Genomic DNA, 27325 nt, shown 5'->3' with positions numbered 1-27325 from the left:
CTCATTAAGTCCATGCCTCAGAGACTGCAAGCTGTTATAAAAGCCAGAGGTGGTGCAACAAAATACTAGTGATGTGTTGGAGCGTTCTTTTGTTTTTCATGATTCCATAATTTTTTCCTCAGAATTGAGTGAGTCCATATTTTTTTCCCTCTGCTTGGTCTAAAAAAGTAACCGTTACTGACTGCCACAATTTTTTTTTTTCCGATTTCTTATAGTGTTTCTTAAAGCCAGAAAGTTGCCATTTGAAATGACTTTAGTTTTATGTCATGTCTGTGATCTGCTTTTTTTCTACAAAATTAAACAACTGAATGAACATCCTCCGAGGCCGGTGATTCCATAATTTTTGCCAGGGGTTGTAGAAATGAATAAAACTGCAGAACCTCAAGCCCTGCAAGGTAGTTGCATTAAAAATGTCTTGCAAAATCTTGCAAAAACACAGAAAACACAAATATAATAACACCACATGCAAGGATTTAATCTGACAATGTGTCTGTTGCAAATTCATACAAGACACAACACAGAGACACCTTACAACAGCCACAACAGAAGTAACAACACAGAAAGAGGTTTCTGCATGTGGCTCTTCCACTGATTTTAGACTGCAATTATACTGCCATTTAATGTGTTGCCAATAATATATTAAGCAAAAATGTAGCCACTTTAAGAGTAAAAACTTCAGTAGTAGTAGCAGTAGTGTGTGTGTGTGTGTGTATATATATATATATATATCGGAGAACATCATCGTTAAATTTGCTGATGACACAACAGTGGTGGGGCTGATAACAGGGGGAAACGAAGCAGCCTACAGAGATGAGGTCCAAAAACTGGTCGAGTGGAGTGCAGCCAACAACTTGGCACTAAACATCACAAAGACTAAGGAACTCATCCTGGACTTCCGTCAAAAGAAAACTGCCCCTGCCCCACTGTACATCAATGGCGAATGTGTGGAGCGAGTGGAGTCCTTCAAGTTCCTAGGGGTTCACATCTCTGCTGACCTCTCCTGGTCAGTCAACACCGCAGCACTGGTCAAGAAGGCCCAGCAGTGACTACACTTCTTGAGGGTGCTTAGGAAAGAGCAATTAAGCACACCCCTGCTGGTGACCTTCTATCGCTCCACTATAGAGAGCCTGCTGACCTACGCAGTGTCAGTGTGGCACTCCAGCTGCACTGAAGCTGACAGGAAGAGACTGCAGAGGGTAGCAAACACTGCCCAAAAAATCATTGGCTGTCCTCTGCCCCCCATTTCCACCATCAACACCTCCCGCTGTCTTAGTAGGGCCAAGAACATTCTCAAGGACAATACACACCCCAGCTTTCACCTCTTCAACCTGTTGCCCTCTGGCAGGCGCTACAGGTCCATACAGGCCAGGACAAATAGACTCAGAGACAGTTTCTTCCCCAAAACCATCACCATGTTGAACAATAATGTGCACTAAAAACGGACTATATTAGGTACTGAGTCGCACCATATCTATCTCATTTGTAGCACAGGACTTTTGCACATTTTTCAGTTGTTCCATTGTTTAATGTATCGCCTATAGTTGTCATACAGTTTTACATTTCCTTTTGCACTCTCTCAATTGCTACACTGTTTACACTGTCCACATGTTACACAATGTTACTTTTCAGCAAAGGACTTCACGTGTTTCTTTATGTGATATTGTTGTTTATTCATGTTATATTGTCTGGTATTGCACTGCATGCACTTTTTAAGGAGCAGCCCCCCTAATCTCGTTGTACTATGCAGACTGTTTGCTGTGTATAATGACAATAAAGGCTTTCTATTCTATTCTATTCTATTCTATATATATATATATATATATATATATATATATATATATATATATATATATATATATATATATATACACTCAACAAAAATATAAACGCAACACTTTTGGTTTTGCTCCCATTTTGTATGAGATGAACTCAAAGATCTAAAACTTTTTCCACATACACAATATCACTATTTCCCTCAAATATTGTTCACAAACCAGTCTAAATCTGTGATAGTGAGCACTTCTCCTTTGCTGAGATAATCCATCCCACCTCACAGGTGTGCCATATCAAGATGCTGATTAGACACCATGATTAGTGCACAGGTGTGCCTTAGACTGTCCACAATAAAAGGCCACTCTGGAAGGTGCAGTTTTATCACACAGCACAATGCCACAGATGTCGCAAGATTTGAGGGAGCGTGCAATTGGCATGCTGACAGCAGGAATGTCATCCAGAGCTGTTGCTCGTGTATTGAATGTTCATTTCTCTACCATAAGCCGTCTCCAAAGGCGTTTCAGAGAATTTGGCAGTACATCCAACCAGCCTCACAACTGCAGACCATGTGTAACCACACCAGCCCAGGACCTCCACATCCAGCATGTTCACCTCCAAGATCGTCTGAGACCAGCCACTCGGGCAGCTGCTGGAACAATCGGTTTGCATAACCAAAGAATTTCTGCACAAACTGTCAGAAACCGTCTCAGGGAAGCTCATCTGCATGCTCGTCGTCCTCATCGGGGTCTCGACCTGACTCCAGTTCATCGTCGTAACCGACTTGAGTGGGCAAATGCTCACATTCGCTGGTGTTTGGCACGTTGGAGAGGTGTTCTCGTCACGGATGATGCGAAGGAGATGTGTTGCACTGCATGAGGCAAATGGTGGTCACACCAGATACTGACTGGTACCCCCCCCCCCCCCCCAATAAAACAAAACTGCACTTTTCAGAGTGGCCTTTTATTGTGGACAGTCTAAGGCACACCTGTGCACTAATCATGGTGTCTAATCAGCATCTTGATATGGCACACCTGTGAGGTGGGATGGATTATCTCAGCAAAGGAGAAGTGCTCACTATCACAGATTTAGACTGGTTTGTGAACAATATTTGAGGGAAATGGTGATATTGTGTATGTGGAAAAAGTTTTAGATCTTTGAGTTCATCTCATACAAAATGGGAGCAAAACCAAAAGTGTTGCGTTTATATTTTTGTTGAGTATATATACACACACACACACACACACACACGCTCATCCACAACCGCTTAGTCCAATTAAGGGTCGCGGGGTACTGGAGCCAATCCCAGCAGTCATAGAGTGCAAGGCGGGGTACACCCAGGACAGGACGCCAGTCTGTCACAGGTATATATATATATATATATATATATATATATATGTAAAATCTTACTAAACTAATACAACACCTTGATGGACTGAACGATCCTTCGTGCCGAAACCTCGTTATGTGTTGCTTGTACTTCCATTGTGTTCTACCTTCTTGCAAAGCATCTATGTCTTAACATGCATTGTGTAAATGGTAACAAAATAACTAGGATTAATGTTAGGGGTTAGTCCCAGACTTTGTTCACACCTGGATGGAAAAGGCAGACAGGAACCAACTGGTGGTGGTGGGGTGGTGGAGGGAGCATCAGGTGGGGAACAGTAAGACATGAGAGGTGAGTGAAACATTGAAGCTTTTAAAGGACGTGTTTGATTGGGTTATGGTGATAGTTCGCAGTGGTATGTGTTGTGTACGTGGCTGAAGTCAATTAGCTGTTTGTGAGAGATGCTGACTTGTAAGTCTTCTGATAGAATTTACGCTTACACTGCATTTCCTCCAGGTGATGCTTGTTACCTTCATGCGATGTGTCAAATTCACTTATTGGATTAGTGTATATATAAGCTCCAAAATGGAACAGACGTGTAGGATTTTTAGGTTTACAAACATTTTTGACAGTTTGTTGTTGTTTTTAAAAATGATAGTTCACCGAAAGTTATTGGAACTAAATTCAGTGGAATCTAATTGGTGTGCAAATGGTTTTCAAAGTTCATTTAAAAGTTAGATGGTATTTAGGTGCTATCTGATTGGCTGATCTGTGCCCACTACTGCAACTACTTGTTGAATTGATGCAGGTGTTTTGCAAGAACTTTCTATAATTTGGAAACATTGTAGCCTCTCTCCGCCACCGTACTAAAACCCTTGCATCAGTGATGAAAGGTCAGATGGCACATTGCGCAAAATTTATAATGTTCCTAATTTGTCAGGTCAGCAGGCATGGATTGGCTGCACACATTTGTCTTCTTACAGCAGTCAGTTTCCCATGCAGAGGTTTTTCGACAGCCACGTTGAGATATACAGCTGTGTAAATCCTTGATGATTCTAGATAAAATAAGAATAACACATAATTTAAATCCCATCAGTCTGTTTAGTTTAGTGTCATTATAGGTAATTTTGTACTTGACAGCACAATTGAAAGTCAAAGTTTTGTAAATGTATTCAATTTTTAAAGGCCTCTCATGACATCTTCTTGGCCCAGCAGGGGGCCATGGCCCACACTTTGAAAACCACTGTTATATAGAGCTGAATCAGTGCTTGTATGATTGACTACGAAAAACAGCTCAAACATTGTTCGAGATTTAATACAGAAAGAGTTAAAATACCATTTTATGGGGACAAAAATAATATAAATATTTGCAATTTTAACACTCACATTTTTGCTGTGCAGAGAACGCAACATAATTGTGCCAATAAATACCAGTTTGGCCAAATTTCACTTGAAAAACATATGTTTAATCTAAATGAGAGTTATCAAAATAATGACATAAAATAAAAATAAAAATCCATATGACCACCATCTGCGCTCCAAATCCTTCATTTTCTGCCCCCTTTAATAATGTATCATTTATTCAAAGAAACTCTACACATGGCCTTTCCTTTTTCCCTTCTTTCAATACAAATATGGAAATTAGATTCATACTGCAATTATGTCACACATCCAACCAACTTTAATAGTTTCTACTGTGGTGAATCATTCAGTGCTGTGGAGAGCCAGTTTGTCAGGCTCAAATGAACTCAGGTATTATAATAATAAAACTTCATCTCGGTGCTGCTGCAGGTTCTGAGTTTTCATGCACCATTATGCATTTACAGGAGGAAAGATGTGGTCAGCTGATTTCAAGAAACATACACTCAACAAAAATATAAACACAATATCACCATTTCCCTCAAATATTGTTCACAAACCAGTCTAAATCTGTGATAGTGAGCACTTCTCCTTTGCTGAGATAATCCATCCCACCTCACAGGTGTGCCATATCAAGATGCTGATTAGACACCATGATTAGTGCACAGGTGTGCCTTAGACTGTCCACAATAAAAGGCCACTCTGAAAGGTGCAGTTTTGTTTTATTGGGGGGGGGATACCAGTCAGTATCTGGTGTGACCACCATTTGCCTCATGCAGTGCAACACATCTCCTTCGCATAGAGTTGATCAGGTTGTCAATTGTGGCCTGTGGAATGTTGGTCCACTCCTCTTCAATGGCTGTGCGAAGTTGCTGGATATTGGCAGGAACTGGTACACGCTGTCATATACGCCGGTCCAGAGCATCCCAAACATGCTCAATGGGTGACATGTCCGGTGAGTATGCCGGCCATGCAAGAACTGGGACATTTTCAGCTTCCAAGAATTGTGTACAGATCCTTGCAACATGGGGCCGTGCATTATCCTGCTGCAACATGAGGTGATGTTCTTGGATGTATGGCACAACAATGGGCCTCAGGATCTCGTCACGGTATCTCTGTGCATTCAAAATGCCATCAATAAAATGCACCTGTGTTCTTCGTCCATAACAGACGCCTGCCCATAAAATAACCCCACCGCCACCATGGGCCACTCGATCCACAACATTGACATCAGAAAACCGCTCACCCACACGAAGCCACACACGCTGTCTGCCATCTGCCCTGAACAGTGTGAACCGGGATTCATCCGTGAAGAGAACACCTCTCCAACGTGCCAAACGCCAGCGAATGTGAGCATTTGCCCACTCAAGTCGGTTACGACGACGAACTGGAGTCAGGTCGAGACCCCGATGAGGAGGACGAGCACGCAGATGAGCTTCCCTGAGACGGTTTCTGACAGTTTGTGCAGAAATTCTTTGGTTATGCAAACCGATTGTTTCAGCAGCTGTCCGAGTGGCTGGTCTCAGACGATCTTGGAGGTGAACATGCTGAATGTGGAGGTCCTGGGCTGGTGTGGTTACATGTGGTCTGCGGTTGTGAGGCTGGTTGGATGTACTGCCAAATTCTCTGAAACGCCTTTGGAGACGGCTTATGGTAGAGAAATGAACATTCAATACACGAGCAACAGCTCTGGTTGACATTCCTGCTGTCAGCATGCCATTTGCACGCTCCCTCAAATCTTGCGACATCTGTGGCATTGTGCTGTGTGATAAAACTGCACCTTTCAGAGTGGCCTTTTATTGTGGGCAGTCTAAGGCACACCTGTGCACTAATCATGGTGTCTAATCAGCATCTTGGTATGGCACACCTGTGAGGTGGGATGGATTATCTCAGCAAAGGAGAAGTGCTCACTATCACAGATTTAGACTGGTTTGTGAACAATATTTGAGGGAAATGGTGATACTGTGTATGTGGAAAAAGTTTTAGATCTTTGAGTTCATCTCATACAAAATGGGAGCAAAACCAAAAGTGTTGCGTTTATATTTTTGTTGAGTGTACTTTCAGCCTCTTAGAAATGACCTGTTTCTGCATCTTTCTGCTTGCCACGCCCTGTCACTGAAAGGAGGCGGAGCAGGAATAAGGTGATGGCTGTGGGCGTGTTACACAGAGAAAGCAGAGCTCCTATACAAGGGCACAATTTAGAACTAGAAATTGGGGGGGGGGACAAAGTGTGAGGCCCGCAGGGCCGAAGCCCATAGGCCGGGGGTCTGGGGGCTGCTTTAGGCCCCCAGAGGCCAATGGTTTCTAGATAAGCTCAGATGCATTCAGAGCATCCAGAACAGTAATTTTAATGTTTTGAGAAGACCATAAAGTGGACGCCATTTGACTTATACAATTTGAAACTGTGGATATAAGTACTTTATTCTGAGAATAGCCAGCATTGATTTTATTAACATCCTGGTGTAAATAAGGTATCACCACATGTGTAGAACTCAAAAAGACTCAAAAGGTTGACTTTTCATTAAAAAAAAACAACTGCAATGTGGTCAAATGTATTCATAAATATGAAAGAACAGGCTCTTAATAATTATTAACTATCGCATACTGTATTTTTTTTTTTCTCAAGATTTGTTTTTGCATGTTTGAAAAAACAACAGATCACAAGTTTAGGATAAATTACTTATCATGAATTTAATTTTCGAAGTGGCACTAATGACAACACTCATACTGAACATAATTTCGCTTGCATAGACTGATTTTGGAGATCAAGCAATAATTGCAGATGGGCTTTCTGAGGTCCCAGACAGCTTTTCTGATTTCCTTTTCTAACTTTTAAAATTTAGTAAATTAGCATATGGTCCATTGATACTTATGTGTAGACACTAGTCCCTAGAGGCAACTATTTTGGTTTCAAATCTGGGCAAATGCAGTCCCAGAAAATTCTGAATGTGACAAACAAGAAACAGGTGTTGTAAACAAGGTCAAGGTCAAGGTCAGGATTATTTATAAAGCACATTTACTAACAGTCAACACTGCCCCAAAGTGCTGTACAGTAAAAGGAATTAAAATTATATTTAGTTAAATACAAGAACAAAATAAATCAACAAGACAATAGAAGATGTGGCAGTATTCAGCTCATCTTGTGTTAAAAGCCAGTGCAAAAAGATGTGTCTTTAAAAGAGTCAATTGAAGGAGCCAGTCGGACATTCAATGGCAGGGAGTTCCAGAGCTTGGGCCCCGCAACAGCAAAGGCTCTGTCTCCCCTGGTCTTCAGCTTAGACCTGAGACAGACCAGTAAACTCTCGTCCGTGGAGAGCAGTGCTCTTCCTGGAGTGTGCAATGACAGCATATCAGATAAATAGAATGGGGCTTGACCGTGAATTGATTTAAAAACAAGCAACAAAATCTTAAAATCGATTCTAAAAGCAACAGGTAACCAGTGCAGTGAAGATAACACAGGAGAAATGTGTTGGTGCCGTTTGGCTCCAGTGAGCAGACGCGCAGCTGCATTTTGCACCATCTGGAGGCGATGCAGAGACGACTGATTAAGACCAACATACAGAGAACTGCAGTAGTCTAAACGAGACATGATCAAGGCGTGCACAACCTGTTCCAGCTGTTTTGGGGGAAGGTAACGCTTGATTTTACTTAAAAGTCTAAGCTGGAAGAAGCTTGTTTTGACCACTGTGTTGATCTGCTTCTTGAATTTAAAAGAGCTGTCTATAAAAACACCAAGGGTCTTAGCAGATGAACGACAGTAGGAGGCGAGAGAACCAAAGGCAGAAAGGTCAAGGTCACCAAGGACCACAATCTCTGTTTTGCTTTCATTTAGATTCAAAAAGTTTAAAAACATCCAGTCTTTGACTTCTTGAAAGCAAGTCTGTAGAATGGCAGATGAGTTTGTTTTAAGGTTCAGAGATAGATAAATCTGCACATCATCAGCAAAGCAGTGAAACTGAATGTTATATTTCTAAAAAATTGATCCCAAAGGAAGCAAATAGAGTGAAAATAGAATTGGCCCTAAAATTGAACCTTGAGGTACTCCACAAGTCAAAGGGGCTTTCTGTGACGCAAAAGGACCAAGGTTTACAGAAAAGCACTGACCAGTCAAATAGAACTTGAACCATTTGAGCATTGTGCCATTTAATCCAACGCATGATTCAAGGCGAGATAATAGGATTTGGTGGTCAACAGTGTCAAAGGCTGCAGTTAAATCTAAAAGCACAAGCACAGCTGAGCTGCCAGAGTCCATGATTAAAAGAAGATCATTAAAAACTTTTAAAAGAGCAGTTTCAGTGCTGTGCAAAGGTTTAAAACCAGACTGGAATTTTTCAGTTATGTCAAATGCAGTAAGGTGCGACTGTAATTGAGTATAGATCACCTTTTCAAGTATTTTAGATAAAAATAGCATCTTAGAAATGGGTCTATAATTAGAAAAAAAAAGTCAATGCTGCTAAAAATACAAACTTGCAGAAACAAAGATACTATTCTGACATGGTTTGCACATAAGACTGGCATAGCATGTTTCAAGTACACACATATATGTCAGAAGGTGGGGGTGACATACCATATTCTGTCCCCCCTGGTTGAAAAGGTGGGGGGGCATGTCCCCCCTATCCCCCACCAAATTGCGCCCATGCTCCTATAAGGTCTTCCGTGACTTATGTCACAGAAGATAACAGTCTTCAACCTGGGCTCTATTTTTTTTTATATACTTTTAGGTTTATCTTTTCATTTGGGACAAAAACAGTTTTAATCAGTGCAACACAACAGTGAAACACCATCACGGGCTAAACAGAATGTAATTATACGAGTCAACCTAAAACACACAGTTAACCGCTTCTCATCACTGCAGAATAGATGAAAATAACAAGTGTCTGGTAGCATGAAGAGGTCCAGGCACATGTGTGTATGTTGGGCAGCACGGTGGATTAGCGGTTAGCACTGTTGCCTTACAGCAAGAAGCTCATAGGTTCGATTTCCACCTGTGGCCTTTCTGTGTGGAGTTTGCATGTTATCCCCATGTTTGCATGCGTTTCCTCCCACATTTAAAGACATGCAGCTTAGTTGAATTGGAAACTTTATAGTTGTCCAGGTCTCCCTTGTAAACGAGGTCTTGATCTCAATGGGACAAACCTGGTTAAATTAATGTTTACATCACTAAATGTAAAGAAACTGTTGTGAAAGTGTAATGACACGGACCCACAACAGGGGGCGTAAATGAACGGACAATAGATGAGCCAAAAATACAACACTTTACTGTTGTGAAGCGTGCACAACGAAATACAGACAAATACAGAATTTGGACAGAGTCAAATGTACAAAGGTGACGTGTGGGCAGGCTCGAGGATAGAAGACGTCCGTCCAGAGAAGAGCCGGATCCCTCACGATTTCCACTGCCACCGAATCCGGAGAATACTGGAGCCACCAAGTTCCGAGTCCCCAGGTGGCCACCGTCTCCGGCTGTCCGATCTGGTACTGCTGGCAGGAAGCAGAAACAGTTATGTGTGGGTGTGTGTACACCCAGCAACCAGCAAATACAAGCAGCGACAGTTCCTTAATGGTGGGTAAGACACCTCCACCTCCAAAACAGGAACACAGTAACAATACCAGTAGCACCTACTGAACACGGCTGAGGGTTTTACCTCCAAAGGCAAACGATATCTCGGCGACGAGGTGGAGATGTCGTCTAGCTTTGTGTGTGTGGTTGATGACCAGGAGATTGGTGACAGCTGTCATAGTTGATGAGGGACAGCTGTCACCCCAGCTGTTCCTGAAAGGCGGCAGCGCCCTCTCGTGCCTGAAGCCCGCACTTCAGGCAGGGTGCCCTCTGGTGGTGGTGGGCCAGCAGTACCTCCTCTTCAGCAGCCCACACAACAGGACCCCTCCCTCAACGGGCGCCTCCCGGTGCCCGACCAGGCTTGTCCGGGTGTCGCCGGTATAAATCGGCCAGGAGGGCCGGATCCAGGATGAAGCTCCTCTTCACCCAGGAGCATTCTTCAGGTCCATAACCTTCCCAGTCCACCAAGTACTGGAAGCCCCAGCCCTTCCGGCAGACATCCAGGAGCCCACGCACAGTCCAAGCCGGCTCCCCGTCGATGATCCGGGCAGGAGGCGGCGCAGGTCCGGGAGCACAGAGGGGTGAGGTGTGGTGCGGCTTGATCCGGGAAACATGGAAAACCGGGTGGACCCGCAGTGAAGCTGGGAGCTGGAGCTTCACTGCGGCCGGACTGAGGACTTTGAGGATCTTGAAAGGACCGATATACCTGTCCTTGAGTTTAGGTGAGTCCAATTGGAGGGGGATGTCCTTCGTAGAAAGCCACACCTCAAGCCCAGGCTGGTATGCAGGGGCCGGGGAACGCCGGCAGTCTGCATGGATCTTAGCCCTCATCCGGGCCTTCAACAAGGCAGAACGGGTGGTGCGCCACATCCGACGGCACCTCTGCAGGTGGGCCTGGACCGAGGGCACACCGACCTCTCCCTCCACCACAGGAAACAATGGGGGCTGGTACCCCAGACATACCTCAAATACCCGGACGAGAGGCTCACGGTTCCCGGCAGAAACTCCTCCAGACTTGAGAGGAGAACTGGGGACCTCGATCCGAGATGATGTCCACGGGTATCCCATGCAGACGCACGACGTGGTGGACCAGGAGGTCCGCTGTCTCCTGGGCCGTAGGGAGCTTCAAGAGGGCCACAAAGTGGGCCGCCTTGGAGAATCGGTCCACTATCGTGAGGATGGTAGTCATATCCCAGGACGGCGGGAGGCCCGTGACGAAGTCCAGGCCGATGTGGGACCAGGGGCGATGGGGCACAGGTAACGGTTGGAGGAGTCCCTGTGCCCGGTGGTGATCAGCTTTTCCCCTGGCGCAGGTGGTGCAGGCCTGGACATAGTCCCGGACGTCGGCTTCCATGGACGCTCACCAGAAGCGCTGCCGGACCACTGCCACGGTCCTTTGCACCCCCGGATGGCAGGAGAGTTTGGAACCATGACAGAAGTCCAGGACGGCAGCTCTGGCCTCTGGTGGGACGTACAGGCGGTTCTTCGGTCCTGTACCCGGGTCCGGGTTCCATGCCAGGGCCTCCCGCATGGTCTTCTCCACGTCCCAGGTAAGGGTGGCCATGATAGTGGACTCAGGTAGAATGGATTCCGGCGGATCCGACAGCTCGGTTTTGACTTCGACTTCGTGAACCCGGGACAGAGCATCTGATCTTTGGTTCTTGGTCCCGGGGCGGTAGGTGATCCGGAAGTCAAAATGCCCAAAGAACAATGACCAGCGGGCTTGCCTGGGGTTCAGCCGCTTGGCGGTCCTGATATACTCCAGGTTCCGGTGGTCCGTGAAAACCGTAAATGGTACCGTGGCTCCCTCTAACAGATGTCTCCACTCCTCAAGAGCCTCCTTCACCATGAGGAGTTCCCGATTGCCCACGTCATAGTTCCGCTCAGCTGGGGTCAACCTGCGTGAGAAATAGGCATAAGGATGGAGAATCTGATCGGACTCCCCGCTCTGGGACAGCACGGCTCCTATCCCTGAGTCCGAGGCATCCACTTCAACCACAAACTGGCAGCAAGGATCGGGCTGCACCAGAACTGGTGCAGTCGAGAACCAATGTTTCAACTCCCTAAACGCGGCTTCGCACCGATCCGACCAGGTGAAGGGGACTTTTGGGGAGGTCAGGGCTGTCAGGGGGCTAACTACCTGACTGTAGCCCTTAATGAACCTCTGGTAAAAATTTGCAAAACCGAGGAACTGTTGTAGTTTCCTACGGCTTGTCGGTTGGGGCCAGTCTCTCACCGCCGCAACCTTGGCCGGATCAGGGGCGACGGAGTTGGAGGAGATGATAAACCCCAGGAAGGACAAAGAAGTACGGTGGAACTCACACTTCTCGCCCTTCACAAACAGTCGGTTCTCCAACAACCGCTGCAGGACGTGACGTACATGCCGGACATGAGTCTCAGGGTCCGGGGAGAAGATGAGTATATCGTCTAGATATACGAAGACAAACCGATGCAGGAAGTCCCGCAAGACGTCATTAATCAATCAATCAATCAATCAATCGATTTTTTTATATAGCGCCAAATCACAACAAACAGTTGCCCCAAGGCGCTTTATATTGTAAGGCAAGGCCATACAATAATTATGTAAAACCCCAACGGTCAAAACGACCCCCTGTGAGCAAGCACTTGGCTACAGTGGGAAGGAAAAACTCCCTTTTAACAGGAAGAAACCTCCAGCAGAACCAGGCTCTGCTGGGACTGGTTGGGGCTGAGGGAGAGAACCAGGAAAAAGACATGCTGTGGAGGGGAGCAGAGATCGATGACTAATGATTAAATGCAGAGTGGTGCATACAGAGCAAAAAGAGAAAGAAACAATGCATCATGGGAACCCCCCAGCAGTCTACGTCAATAGCAGCATAACTAAGGGATGGTTCAGGGTCACCTGATCCAGCCCTAACTATAAGCTTTAGCAAAAAGGAAAGTTTTAAGCCTAATCTTAAAAGTAGAGAGGGTGTCTGTCTCCCTGATCTGAATTGGGAGCTGGTTCCACAGGAGAGGAGCCTGAAAGCTGAAGGCTCTGCCTCCCATTCTACTCTTACAAACCCTAGGAACTACAAGTAAGCCTGCAGTCTGAGAGCGAAGCGCTCTATTGGGGTGATATGGTACTACGAGGTCCCTAAGATAAGATGGGACCTGATTATTCAAAACCTTATAAGTAAGAAGAAGAATTTTAAATTCTATTCTAGAATTAACAGGAAGCCAATGAAGAGAGGCCAATATGGGTGAGATATGCTCTCTCCTTCTATCAATCAATCAACGCTTGGAATGTCGCAGGGCCGTTAGTGAGGCCGAACAGCATGACCAGGTACTCAAAGTGACCTAACGGGGTGTTAAATGCCGTCTTCCATTCGTCTCCCTTCCGGATCCGAACCAGGTGGTACGCATTCCTAAGATCAATTTTTGTGAAAATTTGGGCTCCATGCAACGGTGTAAACACCGAATCCAACAGAGGTAACGGGTATCGGTTGCGAACCGTGATCTCGTTCAGCCCTCTGTAATCAATGCATGGACGGAGTCCGCCATCTTTCTTGCCCACAAAAAAGAAACCAGCACCCATTGGGGAGGTTTGGGGCAGTCTTTTTGCTGATGCTCCTTTGAGCCGCAGAAAAAGCACTCCCCGCAGGCCATTCTCCTCTGTCTGTAAGATGTTCTTAATCTGGCCCTGCTCGTGTCCATAGCATCGTCAGCAGGGGGAGCTGTTGCCACACGGAGCGCAGAGGCTGTGGAGCATGGGGAGGGTGGAACCTTGTCGGAACCAGAAGGGAGAGGGACGGCGCGTGCCCGGCCATGTCCTTCGTCTCGCTCCCGACGGCGTTCTGCTAATTGATTGTCCAAACGTATAACCAGATTGATTAGACCATCCAAATCCCGCGGCTCATCCTTAGCCACCAGGTGCTCCTTCAGGACTGACGACAGTCCGTTTATGAAGTCCGTTTATGAATTCTGCTCCCAAAGCGCTGTAGCCCAAGCGCGTGCCTCACCTCGAAGCAAATTAATGACATAAGCCACCCTACTGGCGTCTGAAGCATACATTACGGGACACTGTGAAAAGACGAGCGAACACTGCATTACAAAGTCAGCGCACGTCTCCACACAACCTCCGTACGGCTCCGGGGAACTTATGTAAGCTTCAGGGGATGGTGGGGGGGGGGGGGGGGGGGGGGGGGGTTTGTTGGACGACCAGTGGAATGTCTGTATTTGGCACCGGGTCAACAGAAGGAGAAACTGCAGCCTTTTGTGTGTGTGGTTGATGACCAGGAGATTGGTGACAGCTGTCATAGTTGACGAGTGACAGCTGTCACCCCAGCTGTTCCTGAAAGGCGGCAGCACCCTCTTGTGCCTGAAGCCCGCACTTCAGGCAAGGCGCCCTCTGGTGGTGGTGGGCCAGCAGTACCTCCTCTTCAGCGGCCCACACAACAGAAACTTTTTAAAATGGTTAATTACGTAGTTAGCTGCTTCCCTTAGCTGTCCGGCGGTGCTGCCTTCCCCTGAGTCATGACAAGTCAATGAGGGGCTCAGCCTACTAGAAAGGAGATAATTTTTTTCAGCACTACACTGATTAAAATAGTTTTTTTTCCAAAGTGAAAAGATGAACCCCAGAATATCTAAAAATAGAACACAGTTTTAAAAAATCTTAGCATTCCCCTTTAAAGTAGTGGTTTCAGGCAGAAATTTTGATTATAACAGGTGAGTTTCTTCATGTGGGCAGCACGATTAGTGGTTAGCACTGTAGCCTCACAGCAAGAAGGTTCTGGGATCGCATCCTTGGTGTGGGACCAAATGTAGTTCTGTCAGAGTTTATTTTGCTCTGCAAAATTTACTGTGAAGAAACAAATGAAAATGGAGCAACATCAGGCTGCCTGTATTGAGTTGGGGGTAAGACTGGTGTCGCAGACCGAACGGTCCCCCCAAAAATTCAGTCCAGTCTGCCTTTACTGCGCATGTGTTATTAGCCGCTGTTCACGGATTATCACCTCGTTTCTGCTTCAAACTGCACTCCAGTTATCATCTATCTCAGCGACAGATATCTGAAGCTGATGTACAACAATCATTTCCACATAAATTCAGCATTATTTTATCATAAAAGACGGATGAAGCGATCAGAGTGCCATGGCTACACGAGCTGCAAGCTGATGCGTTCACTGCACGTCGGTCATTTCAAAGCATCACAGAGTTTTGCCTCATTTCTTCTAAAAACAGCCTTGTTTCTGCTTAAAACTGACTTGATTGCTTTGGGTGAAGAGAGTCAGACTCAGACAAGCTGCTGTGGTCCGAAATGACGCATGCGCAGTGAAGGCAGGAGGACCAATTTTTAGAGGGGGTCCATTCGGTCTGTGACACCGGGACTTGGAAACCTGATTATCACACTGTTGTTATGATAGCTGTTTTTTTGTTTTCATTTTTGTTTTTTGAGAGAGAGGAGGAAATGAGGAGGAAAGAGGAGGCGGATCTCTGAAACTGGAGGAAATATTGTCACTAATCTTGTAGTTGTGCTCTGTTTTATGGTGCTTTTTATGTGTAAAAGTCAAGAGGAGATTATAAAACAGATAGGATGCTTGTGTAATGTATTTGAGATAAATGAGCTTAGATCTCAGTGAGTGGATGTGAAACTCTGACAGGCTGTCAGTCAAAGGCATGGAGGATATAGAACTCAGTGCAGAGTGGTAAAGACCTCTGGCTTTTCGTTTCTGTGGGCTTTCAGACAGTTTCAAACCTTAATTTTGAATGTTGAACTCAGACTGAACTCTAAAATTAAGACTTTTTTTCTGTGATGCTGCTGTAATTGATAACCAACACTTGCTACATGGATTTTTTTTTTCTTTTCTTTTCATAAACACATCTCTTAATACCACAGTTCAGGCAGAGGTTCACAAGAAGACTTTTCAGAGTTAGAGACCAAAGCATAAACAGGAGCTTTTAATTCTAGGTTTCCTCATCCGTGTACTTGACTGTTTCACTCTCCAGAAGGTTTGTAGCCCATTATCCTGCTTCCCTTGGCAAACTGGCGAGCTGTTGCACTGTCTCACTTTGTTGTCATGGCCTCGTGCAGGCCTAAAATGAAAGTGCCAGTGGCATGAAATTATTTAAGAATGTTCTCTGCCTAATTCACATGTTTGGAGTCAGTGATCTGGGAAATGTCTTCTTGCATGATATTTAAGTTGTACGCACACGCGCACGCACGAACGCATGCACGCACGCACACACCTGTCAGCTTTTGATGATCCCATCATCATGTGCTCGTGGGATTTTTTTCTCAGAAGTACCTTCTAAACACGTTTGCACGGCACAAACAGAAGGAAGCAAACATCAATCAAAGAAAAACACCGCACTCTGCATCTGGAACAATGGGCCGTATAATTGCACAAATATTAATAATTATTACCTGAATGAAGCGAGTCATTAGAGAAATAAAAGAAATAAAAAATAAGAATTGATTAGATTTTTATTATTTATTTTTATTGTTAGAAAATTTTAGGGACTATGGAAAAAACAATACAAATCAGATTAAGAATCACAAAAAAGTTATACAAGAATGAAGTGTGGCCACGGCACAGTTGCAGTTTTTTAAAAAATAGATTCAATTCTTTTTTTTATGCAATGAGCAACTGTCAGATTCTCATATTTTAACATTTGATAACATGACAGAACCACTTGAGTAAAGGTATTGCATCAAAATTTGACTAAAGCTTGGAGATATACAAGCGGAAAACATTCACAAAATTCAGCACGCTTTTGACAATGATATGAGCATAAATCAAATAAAAGTGCATATAATCACTTCAAAAATGGGTGCACTTCAGTGGAGAGTGACTCACCTTCCAGTAGGCGATCCACAAGCCGAAATGACCAAGTGACTGACAGAATGTGGAGTTTGGCCATGGATGGATGACATGTCACAGAGGTGCAGATAAGCACAGGTTTGGCACATTGGATTTTGACGGAGGGTTTGAGCATGTGGAGAATATCTGCAAAATCTGCGCCAAAGCTGCTGATGATGGTGCAGAACCAACTGCGTCTGGAATCTCGGAGGACATGCTGGAATATGTAAACAGACGTCCTGAACACTGTGATCACTGGTGATGAGACATGGGTTTACAGGTACGAAAACAAGTTTCTGTCATCGTAATGGGAAGATCCAACATCACAGAGGCCAAAGAAAGAACTGCAGGTGCGCAACAATGTCAAAGTCGTGTTGACCGTTTTCTTTTACTTTTGTGGGGTGGGGTTGGATTACGGTCGCAAATGGACTTTTACTGGCGACATGGTAAAAGTCCATTTGCGACCGTAAAATCCAGCATTAACATCTGCAAATCATCAGACACAACAGGGTTATTCCCTATATATATATGTATGTCTGTATGTATATATATATATATATATATATATATATATATATATATATATATATATATATATATATATATATATATGTATGTATGTGCGTGCGTGCGTCCTTGACAAACGTGGTATGACAGGAATGCTACAATAAAAAGTATTCAAAATTAATGTTTTATAAGTCTATGTTATTATAAATAGTATATTATACAATCCATATCACATAATGTTTACAAAACAAATTTGGAGTATATTAAGAATGTATAAATAAAGCCATATATTCCCAAAAAGTTGCGACCTTGGCATGAGAGTTCCTGAGGTTCTTCATTTAAAAAACTGAGTGGCCTCTGAAAACCCCCAGTAATCTGCATTTTGGTGAGTCCATTAAAAGTGTGACATTTTTAATAAAAACACAGCGGGAGATCACAGCGCGGGTACATTTACAGCTATTCAGCTTTCTTTTCATGCAAGGTGGCGTAATCGCACTTCTGTGAGCTGCATCACATGAAAGGAAATTTCACTATCTCAGTCTTAACCATCGTCCCCTCTTTGCCACCATTTAACTGCACTTGTCATGCTGATGTCAATGCTGAATATCATGCTTAGATGGATCAGTCAATCGATGTCTCGTTCACTCTTGATGTAAAATTTGATGTCATTCGGAGAGGAGGTAGCTGATGGTCACCCCTCTCCTGAACCTGTAACCATATTCTGTCTTTGTGAAGCATCAGGTCTGTGCAGAACAGCAATGGGGACAGTACTTCACCTTGCCACACCTGATTGATCACTTGTGTGATGACCCTAGAGTTTGCCTCTGATGTTTAGAGTCCACAGCCACATCAAGTTCCGGAGGAAGCCTGTCAGTGCCTGGTTGTCTTTGTACAGGTATTGGTGTGTGGAGGACTGAGTCATAGGCTTCCTTGTGGTTAATCCAGGCCATACTCAAGTTGGTCTATCTTGTCTAAAGAGTCCTGGGTGATTGCTTTCTTGACCATTAGCTGGTATTTTGATCCTCTGGTACTGTTTTCAATGCCATTTTGAGCCTGGCTCATACGAGGGTAGGCTGAAAAGTTCTAAGGCTCACCAAGAAGGAGAAATGCCATTTCATTAAAACTTGGCATGCATTAAGTTCAACTCTTCTGATGACTGTGTTTTTTTTCTTCTAGGTTGTGAGGTAGTTTGTGGTTCATAGCCAAGTTTGAAAGTTTGTGGTAGAGAGAAACGGCAAAAATGGACAAAATCTGGCATCGCGGTGTGATTAAGTACCTGCATAAGAAGGGGTTAAAGCCCAAGTACATTCATGCGGATATGGTTGCTACATTAGGGGATGAAGCTCCCTCCATATCTACAGTGCAGAAGTGGGCAGCTGAATTTAAGAGGGGCAGAGAGAGCCTTGAAGATGACCCAAGGTCTGGGCGGCCTGCAACAGCCACAACCCAGGAAAACATTGACCTTGTTCATGAAATGGTGATGGACAACAGACGATTGACGATTAATCAGCTAGCAGATGCTGTGGGAATATCCTGTGAGAGAATTGAACACATTCTGCATGAAGAACTTTGAATGTCAAAGGTGTCAGCTCGGTGGGTGCCACGTCTTCTGACGCCTGATCAGAAACGCACCAGGCTAGTCATGTCGAAGGCAAACTTGGCGCAATTTGAAGAGGATCCAGGCAATTACATGGAACATTTTCTTACCCAGGATGAGTGTTGGGTTCACCACTTTGAACCAGAGACAAAAAAACAATCAATGCAGTGGAAACACCCAAGGTCACCACCTCCAAAGAAGGCCAAGGTCGTTTCGTCTGCGGGGAAGGTCATGGTTTCAGTTTTCTTGGATGCCAAGGGCATTGTGTTCATGGACTATCTTGAAAAGGGACAAACCATAAATGGACAGTACTATTCTAACCTCAAAAAGAAGCGACTAGAAAAGATGACGAAAGGGGTGCTGTTCCATCAAGACAATGCCCCAGCTCACAAGTCAACAGTGGCCATGGCCAGTATCCACGAGTGTGGATTAGAACTGGTAGATCACCCACCATACTCCCATGACTTGGCACCCTCGGACTTTCATCTGTTCCCAAACCTGAAAAAAAAACTTGGCTGGGAAGCACTATTGGAGCAATGATGAGGTGATGGCTGCCGTTGAGGTCTATTTTGACTCTCAAGATGAAAGCTTCTATGCCAAGGGAATCGAAGCACTCAAGCACCGCTGGAAGAAGTGTGTGGAGTTACAGGGAGACTATGTAGAAAAATAACCATGAATTTGTTCAATTCGACAACTGCATCATAGTCAGCCTTAGAACATTTCAGCCTACCCTCGTATATGACTCATCTGCCTGCTCGATGTGGTTGTAGTAATGCCTGACAGAAGCTTCCATGTTATGGACAACTCAAGGGTGTTCTACCCTTATGGGGAAACCTTCATCTGTGCAAAATACATCTACTGATTCTACTAGGCACATCTTCAGTGATGTTCCTGGAATCATTGGGTGTTTTGTGTCTTTCGACATCATACCCTCAACCAGATGATCCAGCTGTGGCTGATCAGACCCCAGTTTGTGTACAGTTGGCAAATGTAACTACACTGTCCCCATGGATCTTCTCTCTTGAGTCATAGCCATCTTGAGGCTTTCTCTACCACTTTGGTGGTATTGCAGATCATGATCAATATTGTCCTGCTCTGTTTCACCCATTTATGTTGCCAGGCGCTCATGGGATTAACCTTTTCAGCCAGTCGGCTTGGATCCGTTATGAAAACAATACCTGAAAGTGTTGATGAATTATCTGGCAAAATGTGACAAAAGGTGTGATAGAGGCACAAGACACACAGACAGACACCACCCGTTTTAATGCCCTCTTTCTATACGGCAGGAAACGAAAAGCAGGTTGCAATGTTCATGACGGGTTCCTTTTGCAATATGTTTGTATATATCTTATAATGTCACATTAAAAACATCACGAAATGTCCTCTTGGAGCGGAACAGTCCAATCAACTTCAACACATTCTGGATTAAGTTTGATAGCACGTCAGTGAAACTACAGCCAGTGCTGTTCGTGGCCTCGGGGTGCTGCACTGACAGTGAATGGAAGGTTGTCTTTATGAGCTCATACAGCTCCACTTTGAAGTTGATTATGTACCGTATAATAACGTCCAGTACTATCAGTTCCACACAGTCAAATACTACAGGAAAAAAGCGTACTCCACGGTCTGTCTGTGTGTCTCCTTATTCGTCCTGAACTGTGATCACAGGGGAAGCCTCTTAATAATGTTTCCTAAAGTCTGTGGTGTGGAAAAATCTTTATCTTATCACTATGCATTGATTATTTTTAATATGGCTTTGCATATCAGAGAAGTTACAAAGAATGCCGTTTTTTTTTTTCCGCTCGTGGAATATTTTGAGGATTTGGTTGTTATCCATTGATCATGCGCTTGTCTCTTCCAGAAGTGATGACTGTCATTAATGTTTTCTAGTCCATCACAAAGTCATACCAACAAGCTTCAAATGGTCAAAAAATGTAGCTTCAAGAGCTTGAACTAAAAAAAGTGACTGTTTGATGTACTTTTTATACTGTATATGTGAGAGCAGATTTTTTTGGAATTTAGTTCAACTTTATGAAACATTCTTTAATCTGTGTCCCGAAGGTCAGCAGACTGTTGCATTTTTTTTCCCCCATAATGTGCTACACTGTTATGGAACAGTCTGTTCAGATTAGAGGGTCTAATTATGTTGAGTCTTTGAACTATAGACTGTTACCACATCTGTTTTCTTCCTTATTAGAAGTAAATTTATAATTAGTCTTTTTTTTTTTACGTGGTGCTGGCTTTGTATTGATTTAATTTTCTTTTATTTTGTAATCATTATGGAGGTATTATATGTTGATTGTTGATTTTAATATTCCTTACTGCTTTACTTTTTTGCTTTTTTTTTTTTTTTTTTACCTTTAGAGGTGTATCTGTATGCAGTGAAAGTGTTGAATGTATACATATATTCACTTTTATTTTGTGGCTGCGATACTACACACGCTCTGATTGGTTGATTTCCGGTCCGATATTTTCCCATATCTGACTCGTTACCATGACAATCGGTCTGAAACGTGTATCACATTCGTTACAAACCAGAAAGCTAAAAGCACAATTAGAAAAACCAGGTCGGCATGAACATACTCCATAAATATCTAAACAGCATCGGAAAAAACACACAGATTGGAAGCTTACCAGCTAAAGACCGGACTATCTGTTATCAAGTTCTTCATGGAAGTGCAGCAAACTGGTCTGACTATACGAGCCCAAAACCATCAGCAGCTTTCACACTGACGCCATAACGTCTACACGCCGTGGAATCATTGAACCTAAAAAAGTCTAACAATGATGTTTGCTCAGTAGTAAAAAAAAGTTTAATCTGCTGTGACTGGATAGCATGTATCCTTAGCGCTTGGCATCACAGTTTATTGCAACTTGCACCTTTACCAGAAGCTACTGTCATCTGAGCAATGATATTGATATTGCATGTGCTTATAGAAAAAAACAAATAAGAGACAAAATTCAATTTATTATTCAACTAAACTGCAAATATATGAATTTTTTAACATTTATGAAACACTTCTCTAAACAAGGCCATAGGGTCACTGACCCTAAAGAGATTCCCTCCTTGGCACAGTGATCTATTTCTTTTTGTCTCTTTCTCTAAAATTGTATATAATAATAATTAGATTATTAATATATAAACAAAAATAAATTTAAGAAATATTACAATTTGAAAACAAATGCACCTGAACGTGATGACAGCTGCAACTGCTTAATGCTAACTTTTAACATTGAAAATGCCACAGACATGTTAACGCGTTATCGGATCGTGATCCGGATCACCACTCAAATTTAATCACTTGTTCCTCTTGTCATTTCCAACCACTCCACAAAATTTCATCAAAAGACGTTCAAAACTTTTTGAGTTATCCTGCTGACAGACAGACAAACAAACAAACAAACAAAAAAAACGTGACCGAAAACATAACCTCCTTGGTGGAGGTAATAATAGCCATATAATAAATGAATTGTTAACCTTACTTGCTCAGTCTATACGGGGATATCAGACATCGGTGTTTTTCGCATGGACCAAGCGTTAGCATCAGTCTGATATTTTCCCGTACAGACCACGCACTCGGTTAATAATCCTTTAATATTAGCAGTGAAATTCAGATCTTTGGACCCTCAGCCTTTGAGATCGAGAGATGGCTGGGAAGACCTTATGAAGTTGAGGTCAATGGACAGATACAGATACATATGCAGGAGAAGGAAGATCTCAGTCTTTTGGGTCCCCATGCTTTCTGTCTTACTGTGCAGTTGTAAGACTTGGATGTTAACCAGTCACCTAAAGTGACAACAAGATCTCACTGGTATCAAGTCTCTTCGAAGGATTTTTGGGTAAAGCTCGAATTACAAATGAACAGTCAGTTAGAGAGACTCAGATGAGGAGTACTGGGTACATGGTGAGGGAATATCAGCTTCAACATTTTGGCCCTGTGACATGTTTCTCTGGGGATGATCCAGCATGTAGGTGTCTCATTGTTGAGGACCCCAGAGGCTGGAGAAGGCCAAAGAGATGCACACGTATCACCTGTTTGCAGCAGATAGAAAGGTGGGGATTGACTGGCTGTCTGCCTGGGTGGTGGTTGCCACGCAGTACTCAAAGTGGTGACATAGCGTGGTGGATTGTGGTGATGAGCTTCACCAGTGCCCGCTGACCTGCAGTAACATGTGTAGAGGTATGGTTTTCAGTCCAGTGTATCTGTCTGTGTGTGAACAAAATAACGCAATACATTTTGATTTATTTTAGACCAAATGAATGAGGACCATCCAAAGACAAAGTGATGAGATTTTGAGAAAAATCAGTTAAAAGTCAAAGTCACAAACCAAGCTCAAACCTTTTGGGCTATTTTCAAGAATTGGTTAAAGATACACTTATAGTTACTATTAGATACTAAAATGAAGTCCTATATAATCTTTCTGTTGTCACTTTCTGTTGTCACATTTGACCTTGGGTGACCTTAAAAGGTCAAACTCAAAGTAACAACTGTTTCAGATGTGAAGGGCACACATAACCACATATTCTGTTCTCAGTTACTTATGCTGTGATGTGCACTATGGTTTGTTTACTGATGTCGTGAAGTGCATCTATAGCCTCTATACAAATAAAGTTGCTAATACTACTTGTCCGGGCTTAGTGGTTAGCACTGTTGCCTCACAGTGAAAAGGTCATGGGTTTGATTCCCACCTGTGGCCTTTCTGTGTGGAGTTTGCGGGTTCTCTCCGGGTGCTCCGGCTTCCTCCCACATTCAAAAGATATGCAGGTTAGGTGTATTGGAACCTTTAAATTGTCCGCAGGTGTGCGTGCGGGTGTGAATGTGTTTGTTTGTCTATATGTGGCACTGTGACAGACTAGTGTCCTGTCCAGGGTGTACCCCACCTTGCACTCTATGACTGCTGGGATGGGCTCCAGCCTCCTGTGACCCTTTATTGGACTAAGTGGTTGAAGATGTGTGTGTACTATTTATCCTACTCCAGCCCAGTCTCACGTTTTTTTTTTCGTGCTCCCGTCACGAAATGAGTCAAATTTTCCTGACATTTTTTTTTAAACTCACTATTACTAACCCTACTTCTACCCCCAACCCTAACCTTAACCACCCCCAACCTGCCCGCTTTACTTTCAATTTCATGCCGCCATCATGGAATGAATTAGAATGAATTTGTGCTGCCATGACGAAAATGAGGCCCCTTTTGATACAATATCACGAACCAATAGATTAATGTATATTTTGTGCTGCTGAATCATGACTTGTCATGGGACTGGGTTGCATACTCCTACTACTATTATGTGTGAAGATGTCTTTTTAAATGATTTAATTTAAATAACTGAACTTATTATATTATTACATATCTCTGTATTCTCTCTGTCTGCCCAGGTATGAGATCAGGGATGTGCATCTTGTAGAGGAGAGCGTTCTGGAGAGCCTAAAAGTCAAAGCTGACTTCCACAATTTCAAGCCGAGACCCTTTAACATGCGAGAATTCTACGACCGCACCGGCCACGATATCACAGAGATGCTGCTTTCCTGTCACTTCCACGGCACTGAGTGCAGAGCAGACGACTTCAAAGTGGTAAGTTGTCCATTGGAAAGACCTGAAATGAAAGGGTTTTTTTTTTTTAAATGAATGCCAGATATGTGGTTATTTCTGTTTTGTACAAATATGGTTGAGATTACAACATAAATCAGACAGTTCAAGAGGCAAACAAGTGGGCGCAGAGAACCAGTGAAAAGGAGCAGTTGTGTAAAAATCAAATGGTATTGCTGTAACTATGTGGAGGTCATTTGAAATGACAAAATCTGATGAACTCAGCCAGGCAAGTGAAAACTCCTTTCCTTCCAGTCCTTTCTCACATCGTTTGCAGTGAAGCTGTTCTGAGGTGAGACGAAATAGAATATCAGTGCTGACAGACATGATGCTAAATTATTTATCTTTGGACCCCTTGACAGAATTATACTGAAGGAGCTAAACTGATGAATACACATGGGGGAGGCGGGGCTCGGAAGCTTGTTATCCTTGAACGCATCACACCTGACTTTCATGAAGAATGAGTGACGGCAAACCCGCGTGAGCCAGGAGGAAGACAATGCACATAAACACCAAAGTACCTCTGACAGAGGTGTACGGAAATGTTTGCTGCCGTCTTAGATTCGAGCTGAGCACTAGAGAATTGTTGCCAACCACAATGGTTTTTTCAGTATCCAAAGCAAAACACCCAAGAATCGCAGAGAATCCTTCCAGTGGCAGTTAGGCTCAGAGTTTGTTTTGTTATTTTCACCACACAGCCAGAAATGAGTTTAAGCCAGACACGGTGAGAGCAGATGGACTTCATCAGGAGCTCCGCCTCAGACTGGATTCACATTGACACTCGGTGAGGTGGTCAGTCAGGCTGTTTTCTGCCCAGATGCGGGATATGAAGGAAAGTCAGCGCTGACTCCAAATGAATCTTGCAATACACCTCGGACCGGACTCAAGGTTACAAGCACGGCAAACTGAAGAAACATTTAATATCCAGCATATGACAAAACATTTCTTCACATTCACATCCTTCTGTGGGTCAACATCCTTCACGATCTTGATTTTATGTACTTTAGTGATCTTTGTGCAACAACCATGAGAACATATAATTCACACACACTGGTCTTCTGCTTTGAGGATGCATGCTGTATTTTCTGCAGGTGTTTCTGCGACAGGGATTGTGCATTCCAATGTCAGAGGGGCACATTCACAATTTGCTAATAGCTTGTTTTCACCCTTTGAATTTCATGGAGGCAACAACACTGCATAATGATAAAATCACGATGCAGTATTTTAATAATAATCCCTGTTTATGCCCTTGTTAAGATTTATGATCAAACATTGTTTATATTTTATACGTGAAGCTGCATCTTTATCTTTTTTCATTTTATTACCATTTCCTTCAGAACAGCAAAGCGGGCGGTCTTGCATCCTTTATGATTACTCATATGGTGAAATGCCCACATGTAAACACTGTTATGTGCAGCTGAGTGATGCATGTTAGTTTACCCTGCAGCAGAGTCGACTTGTGGCCTCCCTGGCTATAATTTCTCTGCCATAAACCCTTCCTGCTACTTATGCTGTTGTTGGTGCAACCTGCAACTGTAGCCAATAGTCTCTGGCATCGTACATGGTTTATAATTTGGAGCTAGACATTAATCACTGCATACAGCGTTCCTTACTAATTGGATTAAGTTTAATGGCACGTCTTCCTGTACAATACTATATCTCCACTTCAAGAAACTAGGTGCTCTGTTCGTAACAAACAAACCATATTTATAGAAGAGGTCAATGACATGTTTGATGCATCATTTAATCATTTATGTTCACCTGCCCTGGTTGCAGAGATTCAAGGTTTTACAAACATTCATTCATACAGAGAAGGCAGTCCTCGAAAATTCATGCAATGACTGTACTGGAGTATAATATTTCTGACTTTGGGGAATCTGATTATTTTTATGCCTGACTGGAATCAATGCAGAATCAACAGATGCCCTGTTTATAGCATTTAAGAAGCTGAGTGGGGAATCAGAGTGTCTGTGTTTGTAGTTGTCCTGGATCAAGAGATCCAGGATTTCGATAACTTCCTGCATTCAGCTATCAGAAGTGCTTCCAGTGAAAGTGTCAAATTTGTAGAGACTTTCACTTATCTCAGGAATGCTACGTGTGTCTTTGGGCCCCCAACCTTTGAGATTGGGTGATACATGTTAAGGGACATCCTTAGGGTCCTGGTTATTCCTATCTTTGTGTGGTTGTGAGGTTTGGGCGCTAACCAATGGCCTAAGGTGATGACTATGTCTTTGGTACTAGGTCTGTTCAGACAAATCTTGGGTACCACTGCACAGTAAATTTTGCAGAGTAAAATTTACTCTGCTGGTCCCAGTCCAAATAGAGTTAAATCAACTCTATCACAGTGCAAAATCAACTCTTACTGGAGTAGAAATACTTGATGTGACAAGACGATAGAGCTTATTTCACTCTATAATAGGTGTATTTTACTCTATTTAGACTGGGACCAAATGTTATCCGGGCAGAGTAAATTTTACTCAGCAAAATGTACGGTGTGGGATGATTTTGTGTTAACCCTCTGGGGCCGACGCCGTCATATATGACAGCTAAGACCAAGCTTTTCTAAATTATAAATAACTTTTGAATGATATGAGATAGAAACGTACTTTTTTTTGGACTTTCGAGCCAGCCATCGGCCATCTTTGTACTCCTCATAAAAGCTGTGTGATGACGTGCGCAATGTGAGTGTCCAATCGGAATTGGTTCACCGTCACATGGTTTTCCAAAATCCAATCGTAGGGCAGATTTACCTCATGTGAAAAGCCAAAGATCTTTTTCAGGAGTGGTATGTTACTAGTTGG

General features: G+C 43.4%; 1 protein-coding gene across 2 annotated transcripts in view; it reads left to right on the top strand.

Annotated features, from left to right (window-relative positions):
• Window positions 1-27325, top strand: part of LOC117512684 (acid-sensing ion channel 1-like) — a 144118-nt gene that overhangs the window by 2096 nt on the left and 114697 nt on the right. For both annotated transcript variants that reach the window (XM_034172844.1, XM_034172845.1), the window contains exon 2: window positions 24314-24509. In XM_034172844.1, the coding sequence (XP_034028735.1) occupies window positions 24314-24509 (196 nt within the window). The remainder of the gene's footprint in view (window positions 1-24313; window positions 24510-27325) is intronic.

Source organism: Thalassophryne amazonica, chromosome 6 (assembly GCF_902500255.1).
Source record: "Thalassophryne amazonica chromosome 6, fThaAma1.1, whole genome shotgun sequence".
NCBI lineage: Eukaryota > Metazoa > Chordata > Actinopteri > Batrachoidiformes > Batrachoididae > Thalassophryne > Thalassophryne amazonica.
Note: the sequence above shows the minus strand (reverse complement) of the source record. Positions and strands in the feature narration are given on the sequence as shown.